General features: G+C 42.9%; 2 protein-coding genes across 5 annotated transcripts in view; both read left to right on the forward strand.

Moving 5' to 3' along the window:
• ZFYVE16 (zinc finger FYVE-type containing 16) overlaps positions 1-2,986 on the forward strand; it is a 34,399-nt gene extending 31,413 nt beyond the window's left edge. For 3 of the 4 annotated variants that reach the window (XM_080637281.1, XM_080637279.1, XM_080637280.1), the window contains 2 exons: positions 243-407; positions 1,291-2,986. In XM_080637281.1, coding sequence (XP_080493407.1) covers positions 243-407; positions 1,291-1,452 — 327 coding nt within the window. In that variant the 3' untranslated portion in view covers positions 1,453-2,986. The remainder of the gene's footprint in view (positions 1-242; positions 408-1,290) is intronic. The other variant, XR_013958715.1, reaches the window with a different exon arrangement.
• Positions 2,987-10,393: 7,407 nt separating this feature from the next.
• FAM151B (family with sequence similarity 151 member B) lies at positions 10,394-17,425 on the forward strand. Its single transcript, XM_080638179.1, has 5 exons — positions 10,394-10,608; positions 12,410-12,575; positions 15,469-15,686; positions 16,075-16,210; positions 16,650-17,425. Exons 2-5 carry the CDS (start codon positions 12,421-12,423, stop codon positions 16,795-16,797), a joined length of 657 nt encoding a protein of 218 aa, XP_080494305.1. The 5' UTR covers positions 10,394-10,608; positions 12,410-12,420; the 3' UTR covers positions 16,798-17,425.
• Positions 17,426-19,220: the final 1,795 nt, after the last annotated feature.

The following is a 19,220-nucleotide window of genomic DNA, read 5'->3' on the forward strand; positions in this document are numbered from 1 at the left end:
TGGATAGCGTTACAAATAGATAACCCAGATATTCCCCTGGTCACTCAAGTGTTTTGAGTCAATAAATGAAATACTGGAATATTTTGCCAGCAAACAAGTGTTACAGCTTGCTCTGTTCTGTATTATTTATAAACATAATTATTCTTTTATATTTATATATTTACATATTTTTATGTATATATTTATATTACTTTGTAATATAACTAGGCTGCTGACTGTTCTTTTCCTTTCTGTAATTTCAGGTACACTATTTTCTAAAAAACAGTAATATCTCCAGCCCTGTTCCTCACCAGTTTACTAAGGAGATTGCTATTGCCTGCAGTACTGCTCTTTGCCCACACCTTAAAACTTTAAAAAACAATGGGATGAGTAAGATAGGCCTAAGAGTTTCTGTTGACTTGGATATGGTAATCTTTCAATTTCTTTTGCAGACACTCCATTTCAAATTACATGTCTTTCTTGTAAAGATATTGGGTCTCTGTCTGAATGCTTTTAGTTTTTTGCCCTTCCCCAGAACTAGACGGAGGATGAAATTTGATGATGAAATTTTGTGCAGAAGCTGTCTTAATGACTAGGTTTTTTTTGAAAGGAATAGTCCTGTTTCTGTGTTCTGCTGAAATTCCCTAATAGCTGCTTGCAGTAAGCTGTCAGTCCTTCCCTAGTTCTAACTTTCTGGCACTTAACCTGCCTCCAAGGTGAGTTTAGGGAATCACAGCTAATTTTATGATGCTTTTCTTGAAGTATGTAGCATTTTGCTGATTTTGCTGCCTAAAATAGTTCAGTGAAGATACTTGCACCAAGATCTATACTGCAGAAAAGGATGGGTCTGCCTGGCTGAAGGTGGTGGAGAGAGCAGGCAAGGCTACACAGTGTGGGATGCCCCTCAGAAGTAGTTCAGATCCTTTTCTTCTCTGTCACACCTCCCTATCTTTTTTCAGAGAAGCTGGAAATACAGCCCTGAAAATGAAGTTTTCAGTGGTATATTTTGAAATTAATCTACTGGTAGCTGTGATACTAGGATATAATCAGATTGCTTTTGGACATTGGAATGAAGCAGCATGGGACAGACAACACATATGATCCTGTAGACTCTGTGGAGATGTTGCTAGTCTTTCTCTTTAAGACTTATTGGTCATGACTGACCTCAAAACCCATTCACCTGCCAGTCTTCAAAAGTTATTTTGTCACTTCATGCTAGCCAAAATACTCTTTATCAAGAAACTATACTTTTTGTGTTGTCTTATTAATACAGAAAGCGTTAATATCAACGTTAATATGTTTTCCTTATAGGTTGAGTACTTAGCTGGATCTGGAGGTCACCTTCTTCCACAGAAGTATCTGAATGAATTGGACGGTGCTCTGATCCCTGTGATTCATGGTGGAATGCCAGATCCTACAAGTCTACCATTGAAAATGGAGTTAATATTTTTCATTATAGAGCATCTGGTTTGATTAGGTTGATTGCAAGCGATACTCTGATTTGCTAGATCTGAACACCAAAGTTACAATGCTACAAACACTAAAAATGTTAAAGTTCTAAACCTGTTATGTCTTAATAGATTTTCAGATTGTTTTTTAAACCCTCAAATCCTCTCTGGTTACTTTACCACAAAAGATAACTTGTTTGTAATGTTTCTTGAAGTTCTGAAAGTTTACACTTAATACATGTGCAAAAGAGGGCAAGTTTTATTACTTCTTTACACAGCTGTAGCATTTACTATGTGTAGTGTAACTTTAAGCTGTACTGTCTTGCCCCTTAAGCTCAGATAAATGCATTACAGAAAATTGCTATGCCTACACCATATCTCTGCAGCATCTGCTTTTCCATGTGCAAGTGAAAACACTGAAGTAAAAGCTGGCACAAAACTTTTTTCTTGCCATTTGAGATTTAAATGTGAGATGTTCTGCAGCTGACTGCAGATGTCGTATGTGGGCGCCTTCTGACAGTGGTTTGTGGCCTGCATGAGGAGGAATTTCACAGGTATGTTTATGAAGACTTTGTAGTTGAAGTCCTTCACATCAGGATGGTATGCTGGTGCTTCAGAAACATATGCGCTGAATTAATTTTTTTTTTTATAGATCAACTGATTTCTTTCTTGCATTTATAAGGATTTGCCTAACTTGAATGGATGCTATTTTTATAAATACTATTTTTTTCTTTACTCTATGTTCAGAACTCCTGATACAATTTGACCTTTCAAGGATTACTAAAAAAAACAGATTACCCTTTAGTAATCTATATGTAGCAATAAATCAGACAAGAATTCTGCAACGTGTTTTCTGCTTGATCTACTGCTTTGCCACTTCTTAGTAGCCACCTTTACTTTCAGGGAGAATAGATTTACTAAGTGTGGATTTTCATTAACAAATTGATTTTTAGTGTACCTGAGGTTCTTGCATAGGATGTATTTTTGATACTGGGTCATTAAGATCTATTTATGTAGCTGTGATACATATGTGACTTGTACTGAGGTTCAGAGAACCATAATGGGGTTTGGTAACTGTCACACAACTGTTCATTAAGAACAGAACCAAATTAAATATAAACAAGATCTATATTATTTTCAGTAAAAATGCTGGTTACAGTTTTCTAAGGAGAGTACTGAAACTTTGATGCCTTCTTGATGCTAATAAGGGGATATTTTATGTTTTTGTATCAAAAACAATTTGTAACTTAATCTGCTCTGTTGTTACCTGTGCTTTAAAATACTGCTTTTAGAAAGGTTCAGGCTTCACAATCTTACCCTGGAGGAAGCTGAGGCTGCAGTCAAGCTGATTAATGCAACCTCTGCAGAGAAACTGCATCTCAGGGGAAGAGCTGAAGACCACACCAGGAACAAAACCTGTCCTGGCATGAAAAGAAGCAGCATCCAGGGAGTTGAGGAAAGGCTGGGGGCGGCCAGGCCAGGGGAACCGTGTCCATCCTGAGGGGATATATAAGGCATCTGCCTCCTGCTGCTCACTCTGTACTAACTTCTTTCAAGTAGTGATCAATAAAGTTCGCTAAAATGCTTGATACTTTACATGTTAGTTTTGTTGTGTTGGTTTTTTTTTTAAATAATAAAGATCACTTTTTTGGCGGCAGTATCCTGTCTTTGAAAGCTTTTTTCCCCAGAAGGCTACATAGAATCATAGACTGGTTTGGGTTGGAAAGGATATTAAAGCTCATTCAGTTCCAATCCCTTGCCACAGGCTGGGACACCTTCCACTAGACCAGGTTGTTCCAAGCCCTGTCCAACCTGGCCTTGAGCACTGCCAGCGATGGGGCAGCTACAGCTTCTCTGGGCAACCTGTGCCAGGGCCTCACCACCGTCGTTCTATTTCTAGGCATTTCTAGGCATTCAATTTCTAGGAAACACCTGCAGCACTGCCCAGTGGCCTCACCGAGCCAGCATCACCCAATTATCAAAGGAGTGACTTATTACAGGTGGACAGCCTGCTTAGAGCTTCACATAGACTATGTCTTTAAAGACACTGGCACTGAGGATGCAGCTGAAAACACTTAAGGGGCTGTGCCTGCTGCCTCTGTTTGGGGCTTGCAAATGAAAATTCACCAGCAATTACAGTCTGTTATCTTCAGGCATCCTGGGTTAGTTATCATTGCTTATCAGGGCAGGGCTGGCAGGAGTGGAAAAAGACAAATTGAATATGGCCACAAATACCAAAGACTAGAAGAAGGGCCTCTATACTATATGGGTGACAAAAGGAATATGGGAAAATGTGGGCCCGTTGCTGAGCAGGGCAGGGGACCTGGTTACACAGGATATGAAAAAGGCTGAGGTACTCAATACCTTCTGTGGTGGTGAAAATGGATCAGACACTTACTGTATGAACAAATTCTCCAAAGCAGAAAACAGCCTGAGGCATTCACAAGATCTCTGTGGTTTTTCCTTTTTCCATTGAGCAGAGGGAGTTCCAGGTTACTCTACAGTTGTAGCAGGTAAGAAATATCTTTGCAGACAATACTGTGATGTTGTAAAAGTCTGTGTTTCCTAGCCATTAAAGCACCTTGCAAAGATACCTCTAAGTTTCACTTTTTTATTCCTTCTGACTCAAATTTGAGATACCCTACTCAAATAGACAGGAATTATCAAAGAAAAGAAGAACTATGCACATGGATTCACAAAGAAGCATTGCTCTGGTTTCCTTTGTCTTCGTTTTCTTCCAGCTGTTCATCTGCAACATCTAAAACTTACTTGAAGGCTTCTTGCCTTGCGCAAGAGATCATGAAGCTGCTCACTAACAAATGCTGAGGCATTTTATAACCAAGCAGATTTGTATCCAATTCTTCAGAAAAAGTGTCAGGTCCAAGACTTTCCCAGGGAAATGCAGATGCAAATTAATTTGATGCCAACCCATCTTTCTCTCTGCTTTCTTGACAGCCTGTGTGGGAATTTTACCTGTTCCTGGCTTAAAGACAGTATGGACAATCACCATGGGACCATTTTTCCATTGCAGTGAGCTTTTTTTATTATTTTTTATTACAGGGAAACAGTCAAGCTGACTGCAGAAAGCCACATTAAATCCAATGCAGATACAGACCTTCTCGCTGCTCAGAGTAACCTCTTGCCCATTCAGGAGGAGGAAACCCAATGCAGAGACTTCACCTGACTTTTTTGTCAGTTCTTCAGAGTATGAAAGAATTAATTCTACTCACCCAAATGACTGAAAGAGCTTTACACATTTTTAAGATGGGAATGCAAATAGGGACCGTTTGATCCAGCTGGAGTCCAGGCCTCCTGAGTACAAAGCCAACAGCCTTATTAACCAGACTATACTGCTTACTTTAAAGCTGGCAGATAAAAAGTAAACCAAGCCACCTGCTCTGGGATCATCCTCAAGTGCCCCTCTGTGCTCTAGCTCCAAGTACAACCTGCAGTGCTCCAGACTCTGCAGCACAATTCAGACAGTGAATCTACATCCAAGGGAGCTATCCCGGCACAATGAATGCTACAGTCATAGACACATTCCCTACAACTGAGCCTTCACCATCTCTTCCAGCCTGTAAATGCAATAAAAATGAACATAATCTACAAGTCAATTATATCATAAGAAGTAAAATAAAAGTGATTTAACTGTAGATCTTTTACTCAATACAAGGGCTGTGCTTTCATTTACAAATGTTTCAAACAAATCATGCAAGTTCTCTTCTTCAATAGTTATGTAAGAAACCTAAACTCCCTTTTTTTGTGTCTCTTTTCAACCCTTAATGGAAAATTCAAGAATGTGCTCTTGAAAGAATCTGTCCTCCCACTGCCTGAGTGTCATGTGCTGCAATACAAGACGTGTTATTGACTATGCTGAGTCAACCTGTGTTACTAACTCATGGCTGAGTCAAGACCTGCTGGTTAAACTAAAGGGCAAGAAGGAAATGCACAGGCAGTGCAAGCAGGGACAGGTGTATCCTGGGAAGAGTGTAAGGACACTGCCCAGTTGTGCAGAGATGGGGTCAGGAAGGCCAAGGCGGAGCTGGAGCTGAACTTGAAAAGGGATGCGAAGAATAACTAAAAGGGCTTCTACAGGTATGTCAGCCAGAAAAGGAAGGTCAGAGAAAGTGTGCCCCCCATGATGAGCAAGAGTGGTAAACTGGTAACAAAGGACAAGAAGAAGGTTGAGGTACTCAACAACTTTTTTGCCTCAGTCTTCACTGGCAGGCTCTCTCCCCACACCTCTTGAGTGGGTGAACTGCAAGGCAGGAACTATGGATGCAAAGTTCCACCCACTGTAAGTGAAAATCAGGTTTGTGACCATTTGAGGAACTTGAACATATACAGATCTATGGGACTTGATGAGATCTTGAGGGAACTGGCTAACGTAGTTGCCAAACAACTCTCCATGGTATTTGAGAAGTCACAGTGGTCAAGCAAGGTCCCTCGTGGCTGAAAAAAGGGCACTATCACACCCATTTTTAAAAACTGTAGAAAGGAGGACCCTGGGAACTATCAACCTGTCAGCTCACCTCTGTACCTGGGAAGATCATGGAACAGATCCTTCTAGGAGCCCTGCTAAGGCACATGGAGGACAGGGAGGTGACTCAAGACAGCCAGCATGGCTCCACTAAGGCAAGTCATGCCTGACCAACCTACTGGCCTTCTATGATGGAGTTACTACACCAGTGGACAAAGGAAGGACTACGGATGTCATCTATATGGACTGGTGTAAAGCCTTGTCAGGATCCGACTGGAGAAAACCCCAGTGCTGGACCCGTTTCGTTCATGATCCCAACAGTGAAATTAAGAATCAAGTGAGGTCAAGTACTGTAATTGATCAGTTGGTTTATTACAAAAGACAATTATTATAAAAAAGGAAATTATTATAAAAAAGAGATAGCAATAGGACAGATTGGAAAAAAAAATAGAAATGAAGCAAGAATTTGAAGTGCAGAGAGATGGTCACCACTGTGGATCCAGCAGTGTCCCGGAGGTCTGTAGTCATCGTCCTTGGTGGTGGGAGTCCTCCAAGGTCTGTAGTTGGTATCAGAGCAGAGTGTCCCCAAGATTCCATAGTAGTCATCGAAAATGGGTGTCCTCATGGAGAGTGTCCTTGTGAAGGCGTCCTCCCTGGCAATTACCTTTTTCTCCTCTTATTATGTGTTGGGGGGAGTATCTCTGTTCTTAATGTCATGTGAACATACAGGCCGTATGAAAGACCATGTGCAAGCATCAGCTCTCCCTCACGAGCGACACAAGCCAACACAGGGCCAAGTGCCAGGAGCACATTCTGGACAGTGCCAACCTGTTCAGCTCCTTTGCTTGCTGTCTGCTACAAACAGCTCTCAAAACTACAACTTTCCCAGTGTATGCATGCATTAGCCTTCCCTGTGTTTGGAATATTCTGTGTTAGGGACTTCAGAGAACGATCAGAAACAAAAAGATGAGTCTAAAAGGTTTTACCTTTTCCTTCCTTCTTGGACTGCCTTTAGTAATTGGTTCCTGCTCCTCAACAAAAGGATTATCCCAAAAACAGCCTGGAAGTGCCTGAAAACACCTTCCAAAAGAACACCACATACATGCTTTTTTCTGGGATTTGGGGGCAGGGGGTGTCTGAGTGGTTGCTTTTGATTTGGTTTGTTGTTTCTGCTTTCATTTTAAACGCCCCTGAAAGATCCATTATTAGTGTTCCTATCATCAGTTCTACTGGTATTACCTCCTCTTCGTATACTTGATGTGCTGTACCTTTCCCTTTCCTCCTGGCCCCCATAGGAACACTCAATTTTACATTAAAGCATAGGTCTTTTTATCCCCCTACCCTGAGGAAGCGAACTGTAAGTGATCTTCAGGCTGTTGTTTTTCTCTGATTCTACCCCAGCAGCAGCCGGAGACGCTGTGTCAGTGAAAGAGGAATTTCTTGATCTCCTTCACGCCAGAGTCAATGGAGCACTGCTGGTGCTGCTGGCGTGTGGCCTCTTGCAGGGCTGGGAGAGTCCAGGGGGCTGGGGCCTTCTCTTTGAGGTCAGCAGGACCCTGTGGAGAGTGGCTCTTTGGCGGATACTGGCATGTATGTCAGGGAGCTGCCTTCTCCAGTCACAGAAAATGCAACTTTATCACTACAACTTGGAGGTGTTGGTCATAGAATCATAGAATAGTTAGGGTTGGAAAGGACCTTAAGATCATCAAGTTCCAACCACCCTGCCATGGGCAGGGACACCTCACACTAAATCATGTCACCCAAAGGCCTGTCCAACCTGGCCTTGAACACTGCCAGAAATGGAGCATTCACAACTTCCCTGGACAGCCCATTCCAGTGCCTCACCACCCTCACAGTAAAGAACTCCTTCCTTATATCTAACCTGAACTTTCCCTGTTTAAGTTTGAACCCGTTACCCCTTGTCCTGTCACTACAGTCCTTGATGAAGAATCCCTTGCCAGCATCCTTATAGCCCCCCTTCAGATACTGGAAGGCTGCTATGAGGTCTCCACGCAGCCTTCTCTTCTCCAGGCTGAACAGCCCCAACTTTCTCAGCCTGTCTTCATATGAGAGGTGCTCCAGTCCCCGGACTATCCTCATGGCCCTCGTCTGGACTTCTTTCAACAGTTCCATATCCTTTTTATGTTGAGGACACCAGAACTGTATGGAGTACTTGAAGAGAGGTCTTATGAGAGCAGAGTAGAGGGGCAGGATCACCTCCTTTGACCTGCTGGTGACGCTCCTTTTGACCTGGGTCAATGAGAAACTGAACATGAGTTGGCTTCAGTGTGTGCTCACAGCCCAGAAAGCCAATCATATCCTGGGCTGCATCAAAAGAAGCATGACCAGCAGGTTGAAAGACGTGATCCTGCCCCTCTCCTTTGATCTCATGAGACTTCTCTTGAAGTATTGTGTGCAGTTCTGGTGTCCTCAACATAAAAAGGATATGGAACTGTTGGAGCAAGTCCAGACGAGGGCCACGAGGATGATCAGGGGGCTGGAGCACCTCCTGTATGAAGATAGGCTGAGAAAGCTGGGGCTGTTCAGCCTGGAGAAGAGAAGGCTGCGTGGAGACCTCATAGTAGCCTTCCAGTATCTGAAGGTGGCTTATAAGGATGCTGTGGAGGGACTCTTCATTAGGGACTGTAGTGATAGGACAACGGGTAACAGGTTAAAACTTAAATAGGGAAAGTTCAGGTTAGATATAAGGGGGAAGCTCTTTACTGTGAGGGTGGTGAGGCACTGGAATGGGTTGCCCAAGGAAGCTGTGAATGCTCCATCCGTGGCGGTGTTCAAGGCCAGGTGGGACAGGCCCTTGGGTGACCTGGTTTAGTGTGAGGTGTCCCTGTCCATGGCAGGGGTGTTGGAACTAGATGATCTTAAGGTCCTTTCCAACCCTAACTATTCTATGTTTCTATACCAGTATCTGCCAGAGAGCTGCCACATGCCAGCAACCAGGAAGGAAGAGATCCTGGCCACCAGGCCAAAAACAGCCCCCATTAGCCTCTGGCATCTCTGCTGTCTTTTCTTCAAGGTACACTGTCCCCAGCTGAGCAGGAGGCTGCAAGGCAACAGGCTGTAGGTGGCCTCCTGCCTGCAGTGTGGGCAGAACTATTCCAAAGAGAGGAACATCTCCTCGATCCTGTGCTGCCCTGGCTGTGCCAGCAGCTCCAGGAAATACATGGGGCACAGTGGTGGCTAGTAAAGACTGCTGAGAGCACCATCCTGCATGCCCTGAGTGTCTATGGTCCAGAGTGGGAGACTAGTGCAGATGCTGCAGCCTGTCCTTGGGGAACACACAGCACTGCTGGTCAATGGTGTCCTTGGAATCATTGAGTGCCGATGCATTGAGGAGGCCCGGAGGCTAATGCACTCTAACGCAGTAACACAGACCGACAACAGCTTTGCTGCCAGCTCCAGCTCCAGAGTGACCCCGGCAACAGTTCCAGCTCCACCAGTTCCAGGCTGGTGATTTTTGACCCCAATTTGGCCTCCCCCAGCAGCCCTGCAGACTCTGACCAGGAGGAAGAACCCTGCATGTCAGAGGCTGCTTTACGCAGGGGTCCTGGCCGCCGCTCCTTTGCTCCTGTTCCTGAAAGCCAGGAGCAGACCCAGGAGGAGCTGGCCCAGGTGGCGGTAGCTGGCCAGCACCCACCACCCCATAGCTCCTGGCTGGTGACCCCGAAAGAGGAAGGCCACCAGCTCACCAAACTCTCCTCCACCCTGCAAGACACTGTGCTGTCAGCAGCAGCAGCAGGGCTCCAGCGTTCCTTGGCTGAAGTAAAAGCATTTTTTTAGTTCAATACTTCGCACCCTCTGGAAAACGGCATTCCCCAGGCAGCAGTAGTAGTGCAGGTCTCCTGGCACGGGCAAAGGCACGGCAGCAGCACTGTGTCCGAACCAGTTAAGTTGTCCATGCCCATGGCAGGGGGTGTGAGAAGTTTTAAAGTCCCTTCCAAGCATGGGGCAGCCACAGCTTCTCTGGGCACCCTGTGCCAGGGCCTCACCATCCTCACAGGGAAGAACTTCTGCCTAAGAGCTCATCTCAGTCTCCCCTCTGTCAGGTTAAAGCCATTCCCCAGGCCCTTGTCTAAAGCCCCTTTCCAGGCTTCTTGTAGCCCCTTCAGGCACTGGCAGCTGCTCTAAGGTCTCCCCTTAAGGAGCCTTCTCTTCTCCAGGCTGAACAAGCCCAGCTCTCTCAGCCTGTCTCCAGAGCAGAGCTGCTCCAGCCCTCAAAGCATCTCGGTGGCCTCTTCTGGACTCGCTCCAACGGTTCCACGTCCCTCCTCTGTGGTGCCTTCCCCTTTCTCCACCAGACGGCGCTGCCCCGCCTGTGCTCCGTCGTTTCTCTTTTTCCTGAGGAAGCGTTCTCCCGCTCCGTAGCCAACGCCTCCGCCACCGAGCAGGGTGGGCCTGGCGGGGCCATGGCGGACGAGGGGCAGGGTAAGAGCCGCGTTGCTCGGGGTGCCGCCGCGGGTGCTGCGGCCGGGCTGCCCGATTTGCGGTACTGAGGGGCCGGTGCCTCGCTCCCCTGGCGGTGTTGAGGTAATTCTCCGGCCTTCGGCGGTGCCGCAGGTGCCTGGAGCGAACAGGCGGTGGATCACTTTCTGAGGTCGCAGCGCATCGAAGCCAGAGACGCTGCCGCCATCCGGTGGTTCCACGCCGCCAACAGCAAGGCCCGAGCCAGGGAGGCCGCGAGAAGTAAGTGCAACGGGCTTTCCTGCCCTGCCCCGCCCCGCCTCGGCTCGCCTCGCCCTGCTCTGCGGTGCCCTGAGAGACCCATCACAGCGTCGTTGTCTGCCCCTTTGGGCTGCGAGACAGGGGCTGGAGGTGATCCCTCCGTCAGACAGACTCCGTTGTGAAAAGACTAGCGGTTTGCAGCACCTCTCTCAGGTCAGGCCTTCAGTGAACAAAGCCAGCCGAGCAGAGCCATGGCTGCAGAGACTTCCGGTTTCAGGCACTTGTGCTAAACTTACCCATGGTGTTCATAGAATCCCAAACTGGTTTTAGCTGGAAGGGAACTTAAAGCTCATCCAGTTCCAACCCCCTGCCACAAGCAGGGACACATTCCATTAGACCAGGTTGCTCCAAGCCCCGTCCAACCTGGCCTTGAGCACTGCCAGGGATGGGGCAGCCACAGCTTCTGTGGGCAACCTGTGCCAGGGCCTCACCACCCTCATAGGAAAGAACTTCTGCTAAAGATCTCATCTCAATCTGTCAAGTGTTCAGAGTATATTTTTGCATAAGGGAATACAAAATCTTCTTCTGCAGGTGGGGCTGGTTTTTCTAATACTGAGGTTAGACCAGAGCACCTCAGCACTGCAGCCTTGGCAGCAGTGGTCATGTTGTCCCTATTCTTTCCAGTTTGATCTTAATGGCAGGTCACCTTCTCCATTGCAGTGACACTGTGGATCTGTTCTGGCAAACAGAAGATGTAAATGAGGAGATTGAAAGTCCACACGCCCTGTTCTAGGTGCAGGCTAGTTCACCCAGTGTGCAACAAGCCGATCTCATACACAGGATCAGGATACTGTTTAATTTATATCTGTGCAGAGCTGAGTGCTCCAAACCAGTCTGTGATTCCCAGGTAGTTTTGAGCCTGTGTAGCTGGATCTTCTTCTAGGGCATTTTTGGATGGTTTGAAATTGTGTAATGTTGTAATACACTGTTGTTCAAACAGGACACTTTTATTACTGCTCCCACCTCTCATTTTGTTTGTGATTATTATAATGTATTTCAGGTTTCATGTAAGCAGTTTAATTGAGTGAATTTTAATCTCTGTGAATATTGGGGAAATATATAAGTTATTTATGTAGTTTTATACATGATTTGCTTTCTGTTGACTGTTTAATTATCTTTTTTATTATTATTTCAGTCTAAGTAACTGCATATATTGAATTCTCTACAAAGCCAGTGGCACTTCCCAGACTCTTAGAAACTTATCATTATGTAAAGCCATTTTCAAGAGCTTGCATCATTCCTAAGATTTCCACTCAATTGTGTTTCAGTTACCATTTTCCTGGTAGGTGCTGTTTCCTGGCTGACCCTTTTTAAGAAGTTTTGGCTGAGATGGTCAATTTTGAGAATGAAGTGAAGGAAGTGTTAAAAACTTCTGGTCACCTTTTCTCTGGAGCCCTGTTTTAAGAGGAAAAGATTTGAAATTTAGCAAGAGTGGATTCACATTTTGGATACTCATTTTGGTGTTCCTCTGGAAGGGGGGGGGGGAAGTGATTACTTGGCCAAATGTATCTACAAAAATAATTTTTCACACACTTTTAGAATTCTGAAGAGTTAAGTGACTAAAGTACCTAGAGAAGCCCAAAGTACCTAGAAAAATGTCTTTGTAGCTTCACAGACAGAAACTTATACTGGATGACCTTTGTGGAGTTATGTACACAGCCCAGTGTAGAAAGACTTGCCCTGTAATTAGTTGTTACTCTGAAGCAGAAGTTGGAATTACTGTTTCTGCCTCTGTTAGATCATTCATTTTTTATATCAACAGGTGATGTTCACATGATAGAAGCAGATGTTGTTCTTCGTGGTGGCCAGAGAGGAAATGGAGACCCTATCATGGCACATCCACCTGAAACAGACAGTGACAACACATTGCAGGAATGGCTGAACGAGATTGTCAACACGGATAAAGGCATCAAGCTGGATTTTAAGAGGTATTTCAGGAGAAAATGATTTTTATATTGTTTATGGTTTTGCTAATAAAAATTTTACAAGCAGAGCTAACTATCTTTTTTGGTGATGTTAGACCAAAGTTTTTCTTCGGTACAATTTAGTGTAATGCATTTTTTTCCTGAACAGAAAATGAGCAAAGAGAGTTAGAATTACTGAATGCATCAGAAAAATAAAAGCTTTAGAAGTGTTTTGAACTATAAATAATGATTTCATATTCTGTGAGTTAGTTACTTAGTTGCTAATGAGCAGAGTTTTCCCATCATGGTACCTATCTGGAAAGCTTGTGGAAAGTTTTCTGCTTGTGGAAAGAAATTGGGAAAGACAGCCTTCTGACCGAAGTCCAGCAGCATCTCCCAGGCTGCAGATGGGGCTGAAATGGCATCTCTGCTTGGCAGCACATAAGTCTCTTCTGCTTTCTTGGTGTCATTCTGTGCTATGGAAGGGGAATGAAAGTGTCAAGGCTTTTCCAGGGGCTTCTGAAAAGCTTGCTGAAAAGCCGTATCTGTTCCAGGTGTGCTCAAGTTCATCATAATTTAGAAACATCCTGTACTAACATGAATATCTGTATTTTCCCAGAGCTGTTTATTTTTCCCTCCCCAAAAGAGAGGAATTCTGTTTTCTGATTAACTCCAATACTAATAATTTCAGTTCCAGAATTAGGTATGCTCCTTTTAATAACTGATCTTGTAACACATAAAAATATGGTACTGGATTTCTTTGGCATGGTTTCTAGTACAGGAAATTGTTCTTTCTTTTTGTGTGGTAGGGTGCCTGCATATTGAAGTAAATTCAGTTTCTTTGGCCTAACTTATGAATTAAAATTTTCAGGGGTTCATTGAAGAATTATAACCATTAGCTGTTTCATTGCATGTAACGGAAAATACACATAAACCCCCCATATACTTCCTTGAAAAGCTTGAAATGAGGTTCAGAGTGAGCTGAGATTTTCAAACATACGCCTCTGAAAGCCCTGACTTCAGCTTTGTCTGAATTTGCATGTAGAACGTATATTTTTGCAGCAGATGGAGAACCTACCTCCACATTAAAAAGAGCTTCATCAGTGCCTAAGTATGCTATAGAAATGCAACCCAAAATGCTAGACAGTTGTAAAATGTGATTTTTACCTGTTGTTCTGTGAAATGCAATCACAGTTTTCACGTAAAAGTTCATGAAAATCCAAAAGATGTGGGCAGATTAAATTCTTTTATTGTTACAGAATCTGTAAATATCTGCCGGGACAGAGAAGGGAAAGGACAAGAGAAGCAGGCATTTATTTGGGAGTATTTGTTAGGGTTTGGTTGGTTTTTGTTGGGTTTTTGTTGTTTTGGGGTTTTTTCATTTTACTTATTGTTTAAATTGATTTTTAAATTGTCTACCTCTTTTCACAAGGAATTTCCAGCCAAGTGCAGTGATTTTAAAAGAGCTTTTGAAATTCTGTTGCATTATAGAAGTCTATTATATAAAAGCATAGAAAAAATATAAGTACATATTGCAGTTGTAGCCAAATGAGTGATGTTGTTTTGGATGGCATTGCTTTGAAACTGGGAATATAGAGAAGCAGTTAACCATCATCTGTGTTGTCCAAACAGGCATTCTTCACAGTGCCTTCTCATCCCCTTCCTTTCCCTGGTGCTCCTGTGACACCCAGGGGGACCAGTTTAGGGTGTGGAACTAACTAACTCTACAGAGCAACATGAAGAGCTTTCTGTTGGCTCAGCTGGCTGACAGGTCTGCAAGGTTTTGAGGAAAAAGCTGGAAGATGGCTCATTCAGAGTTTGCACAGCTCTTGGGAGAAAACACAAGTCCTTGCTGTTAGTAAGGAAATCACAACTCTGGCCATAATGGTTTTAAATTCCTGAATGTTATAAATTAATTTGCTGTGAGAGAAAAATACGTATTTTATTTGCATTCGTACCCTTTACCTGTTTACCCACTTTTCCTTTCCTTCCCCAATACTGCTGGTTTCAAAAGTTTTAGTAGGATAGAAAAAGGTTATTGTTTGCCCTGTAGTTATGCTTTTTCTTTTGATTTGAGAGACGGGTGAGAATAGGTGACTTAAGTTACCTTATTAAATGCTTACAAGTGGTGCTGCATTGGTTGCTCAAGTGACTACATCTCATACTTAGTAACTACCTGTTGGATGAACAGCTAATGGGCGGACTTGTTCATGCTGCAGCTATTATGCCAGGCTTTTGAGCTGTGGGAACAGCCCTACCAGGGACAAAATGTTCAGATGGGTGCCCTTTCACTCTGCTAAAATTATCAGAAAACGTTGAGGTTTTGACCTTTTATTCTCCTAGTATAGGTGCATCATCTTGTGCAGATGTGAAGGTAACTTTCAGTCTGTTGACTGGATTTAAAATAGCGATAAAAGCTTTAATGCTTTAAGTGCTGTTAGGGTTGGGAGCGATTACTTTTACCCTTTGAACAGCATATAAACATCATTGATATATATAATAAATAGAATAAATATATTTAAATTCATTCATTTCTAATTCTCCAGATTAGAAAGCCACAAATATTAGTTTGTGGTTAACTTCATGTAATACTATGAATACTATCTTCAGCCCAGTGGTCTCATCTAAACAAATTCAGTGGCTTCCTGGATTAAGTCCTTTGCAAGCCTTCAATATCATCCAAGTCTTAACAAGTTACAAGTTAGAAGAGCCATGAGGTAAAAGTTCATACCGGGAGGCAGGGAGATGAGAAACTTCCAGTACTTTTTACCAGCAGTAATAGTCACCTGATGGTAGAAAGGGTCCTCAGACTGACAGGTACAGCTTCACTGACATGTCCATCTGATGTATACACTGTACATTTCCCATCCTTAGTCCAAGTGAAGTGTCTCATCTCACCCATGTGTTACTGGTACAGCCTAGCAGCCGTACGGCCTTCCTTGGAACTTCTTGAACATGTGAAGCACCGCTTGAGGCGACCTATTTGGATCAATGCAGACATCCTACCAGGACCTAATGGCAGTAGCTCTGTAGTGAATGCAAAAGGATTCCTTGGCACTGTCACCTCGTTTTTCCCAAATGTGACCTTATCACTAGGGTGGTCAACTGGCTGGCACCCTGTCAAGCACAATAAAGGTAAAGATAGAAAATTTAATGCTGACATTGCATAGTCTGTTTTCTCCAAATTAATTTCATTATTGATTCAAAATAAGCTATATGCTATCTTTTAAAAGATTATAAGATTGTATCTTATAAAAGATCCCACATTGTATACATTCTGTATTCTGGAAATGAAGATTTTCAAAATAAGTTTAGTTTTCCACTTCAGTACTGATGTTCTTCACTGATACAATGACAGTTCTTACTCATAATCATTGAGCCATTTCATTTTAGAATTATGTGATTTTTCACAAAACCCTTATTTGCTTTTATTTTGTCTTCCAACCAAACCATTTTGTGTCCTTATTTTGATACAGACTGTATTTGTGAAGAATTCTGTTTAATCAGATGGTGTTTACTGCAGGCTATGACTGGGTGATGGTGAAGGAAATGGCTCAGATATGCAACACACTTCCCCAGCCTGTAACTTTTGCTGTAAGAGCAGCACTGGTACGACAGTCGGTGTCTGAGCTGTGCTGGTTAATCCAGCAGTCAGATAGGTAAGTTTGAAGGCCTTTGTTTTCAGATGTCTTTATTATACAGGCATAGATTCGTTTATATAAATACAGCTCAGTTATGTGTACATACATTGCCCAGAGAAGCTGTGGCTGCCCGATCCCTCGCAGTGTTCAGGGCCAGGCTGAACGGGGCTTGGAGCAACCTGGTCTGGTGGAAGGTGTTCCTGCCCATGGAAGAGGGTTGGAACTGGATGAGCTTTAAGGTCCCTTCCAACCCAAAGCACTCTGTGATTCTGTGATACATATCTCAATTACATTGAAAATATTTTTTTTCTTTTAGTTTATCTTTCAGTTCTTTAATTCCTTCAGTTCTTAAATTGTTTTGTGCAATGATTCTGACTTACATGCTTCTATGTTAAGAGAATGTATTCTTTTTTCTCTTTCTGTTTTTTTCCCTTTGTTGTTTTCTTTTTTAATATAGGTACAGTCTCACCGTTTGGACAGGAAAGGAAGATGTGTACTCTGTAGAAGATTTGCTTTACATCCGAGAAAACTTTGATAAAAGTAGGGTTTATTATGACATTTTAGAGCCACAAAATTCTGAATTCAGAAAAGCCATAGTAGCATAGTAAATAGGGAAACAGGCAATGAATGACCTTACAATACTTAGTCTCTTTAAACATGAAGATTTCTTGGTCAAAGAAATATGTTTTCCTTACTAAAAGAACTGTTGTGGATATTGGAGGAGTTTTTGCATAACACACAACTGAAAGGCTTCTCCAGTAGAAGTTTAGTGCCTCTTAATAGTTCCTTACTCATCGTCTGCATGTCCCTTCTCATTTATCCAGTGGCGTGTAGTAAAGGCTACTCATGTTACCTGAATATTCTAACATTTCTTCCCTGCGAGCATATAAAGGGGAGAATGGCCTCAGCTTGTACTTGTGGACCAATGTGATTTGCTGCTGCTTTCATGTAAGCCAAAGTGTTTGGGACGCTCAGTCTCTACTAAAGCCTGTTTCTGCTTTTTATGGGGGAGGGCAAGAATCAGGACTGTGTTAATTACAGAACTATGCTGTTCCCAAAGGGGTTATTTTGTAGCTCCTCATGATACACTCCATTTTTAATGCCATTGCAATTTTTTAATGTTTTCACTCCTGTGTTTGTGGTGAAGTAGCATGTTAGTACTTTTCTTCTAGCTACAATTCCTTCTGATATGTCTGCTGCAAATTATTGTAATTATTGTATGGTGACTCTCAGGATATAGTCACTCCACACATCAGTTACTCCAGATGAGGTGTTGAGGTCTGTGCCCCTTACTCAGGAGCAGTAACTCTGGCAAATGGGTGCAATAAGCAGCTGGGAGTGATGTCTCAGATTGCCACAGCAGAGCTTATTCATTAAAACCCCAAATAAAGCAGCATTATTTTTGATTGTGTTTCCAGTGTAATTCAAAGTATCGTACCCTATCATCTTCTGAATTTTGAACATCTAAATTTTTGGGGGAGTTTTATGTTGGTTTTTATATCCTTATGGCTTGGTTCCCTGGAATTTTTCAGTGATCTTTCTGTCATTGTAGCTGCTGCTTTCACTAAGCAATTTTGAGTCCTCTCATTGCTGTAGCAGGAAAAAAAGTACTGTATATGCAAATTTGTAGTCTCAGTGGGGATATGTCTAAGCAGAATTAAAATGTGTTTTAAAAAGGTGTTCTCATTACTGTGTTTTTAAAATGTTTGTTGAGATCAGGTTTGTATTTTAAAATGGGCTGGCTTTTGGAAGAGAAGACTGTAACTCACGCCATCGGTGGCAGCTTATGAAAGTGTTCAAAACCACTGATGCCTACAGGGAAAGCATACAGGAATTAATTAGAGTTCATCAGTGTGCGCCCACGCGTGGATTTTGGGAATAAACTGGACTATACGACTCTAAACCAATGTTGTCACTGTTCAATTTAAGATCTTAGCATGGTCTTTGAGTGGCTGAACGTAAATTCACTTTTTTTTTTGGGTGGGACACAACCTCTGAATTAGATCTGCAGTGCACAGGAGGTCCCATCTTTATGCTTAAGTTTAAAATAAGTGGGTTTGACTTCATGTATGGTAACTCTCAGTCCACTGGTGCTGCCTTAGGGGTTGGACTGTTGGTACATTGGCTTCCTGAACCCTAGTTCAGATGAGCAGGGTGGCTGAGGTGAGGCCGTACTTTGACCTGGAGGCTGTACAAGACCTCCAGAGGTTATTTTTGTTACAATTTAATGACAAATGTCACCTCTTACATAGTACATACTGCCATAGAGAACTCATTCAGATGCAGAAGTTTTAAGTAATTCTGTAATTCTGTTTGGTTACTATAAGCTTACTTTCCATCTTTGTTGAGCTTTAACAGATGCTTGCAAGGCGTTTAAGTAAAGAATTTGTGTAACATGATAGCTGCTGTCGCCAGGGAGCCTCAGAACCTAATCAAAGTCCCCAGGTTCTTTTGCCCATTCTGGGCCAGCAAAAAGAAGCTTGTTTTAATTGTGTAAAATGACAAAACCAAGGACATTCCTATGAGGTCTGTGCCATCTTTCAACACACACTGTTGGTCAAAGAGAGGTGACTCAGGTAATAGGTGTCCTATTAGGGAACATATATTTTGCAAATATATATAATTTTTATTTTTTTTTTCAATAAGGTTAACTGATGCAAAGATGCATAGGACCTCTTTTAAAAAGGATTAGTAGCTGGGTATTTTATCAGAACAATCAGTCATTAGTATTGGAATTTTATCCCTTTCACTCTGAAAAAAACAAAGCGGAACTGATTTCTTAAGATTCATCCTTGCCAAATCTGGCCTCCTTCAAGGTATTACAATGCCAGGTGAAAATGTGTGGCTGGGAAATATTTTACAGGCACTCCTCCCTCTAATTCTGGATTTCAATGTTAATTAGAATAATAATAATAATACAGTATGAATGTCCTTATTACTATGGTTATTTGTGACTAATGTTGGCCTTTCTGTAGCAATTCGTGCTCTTGTGACATGAACCAAATAGCCAGCCAGTGGAATAATGGTT

Source organism: Psittacula echo (assembly GCF_963264785.1).
Source record: "Psittacula echo genome assembly, chromosome: Z".
NCBI classification, from domain to species: Eukaryota; Metazoa; Chordata; class Aves; order Psittaciformes; family Psittacidae; genus Psittacula; species Psittacula echo.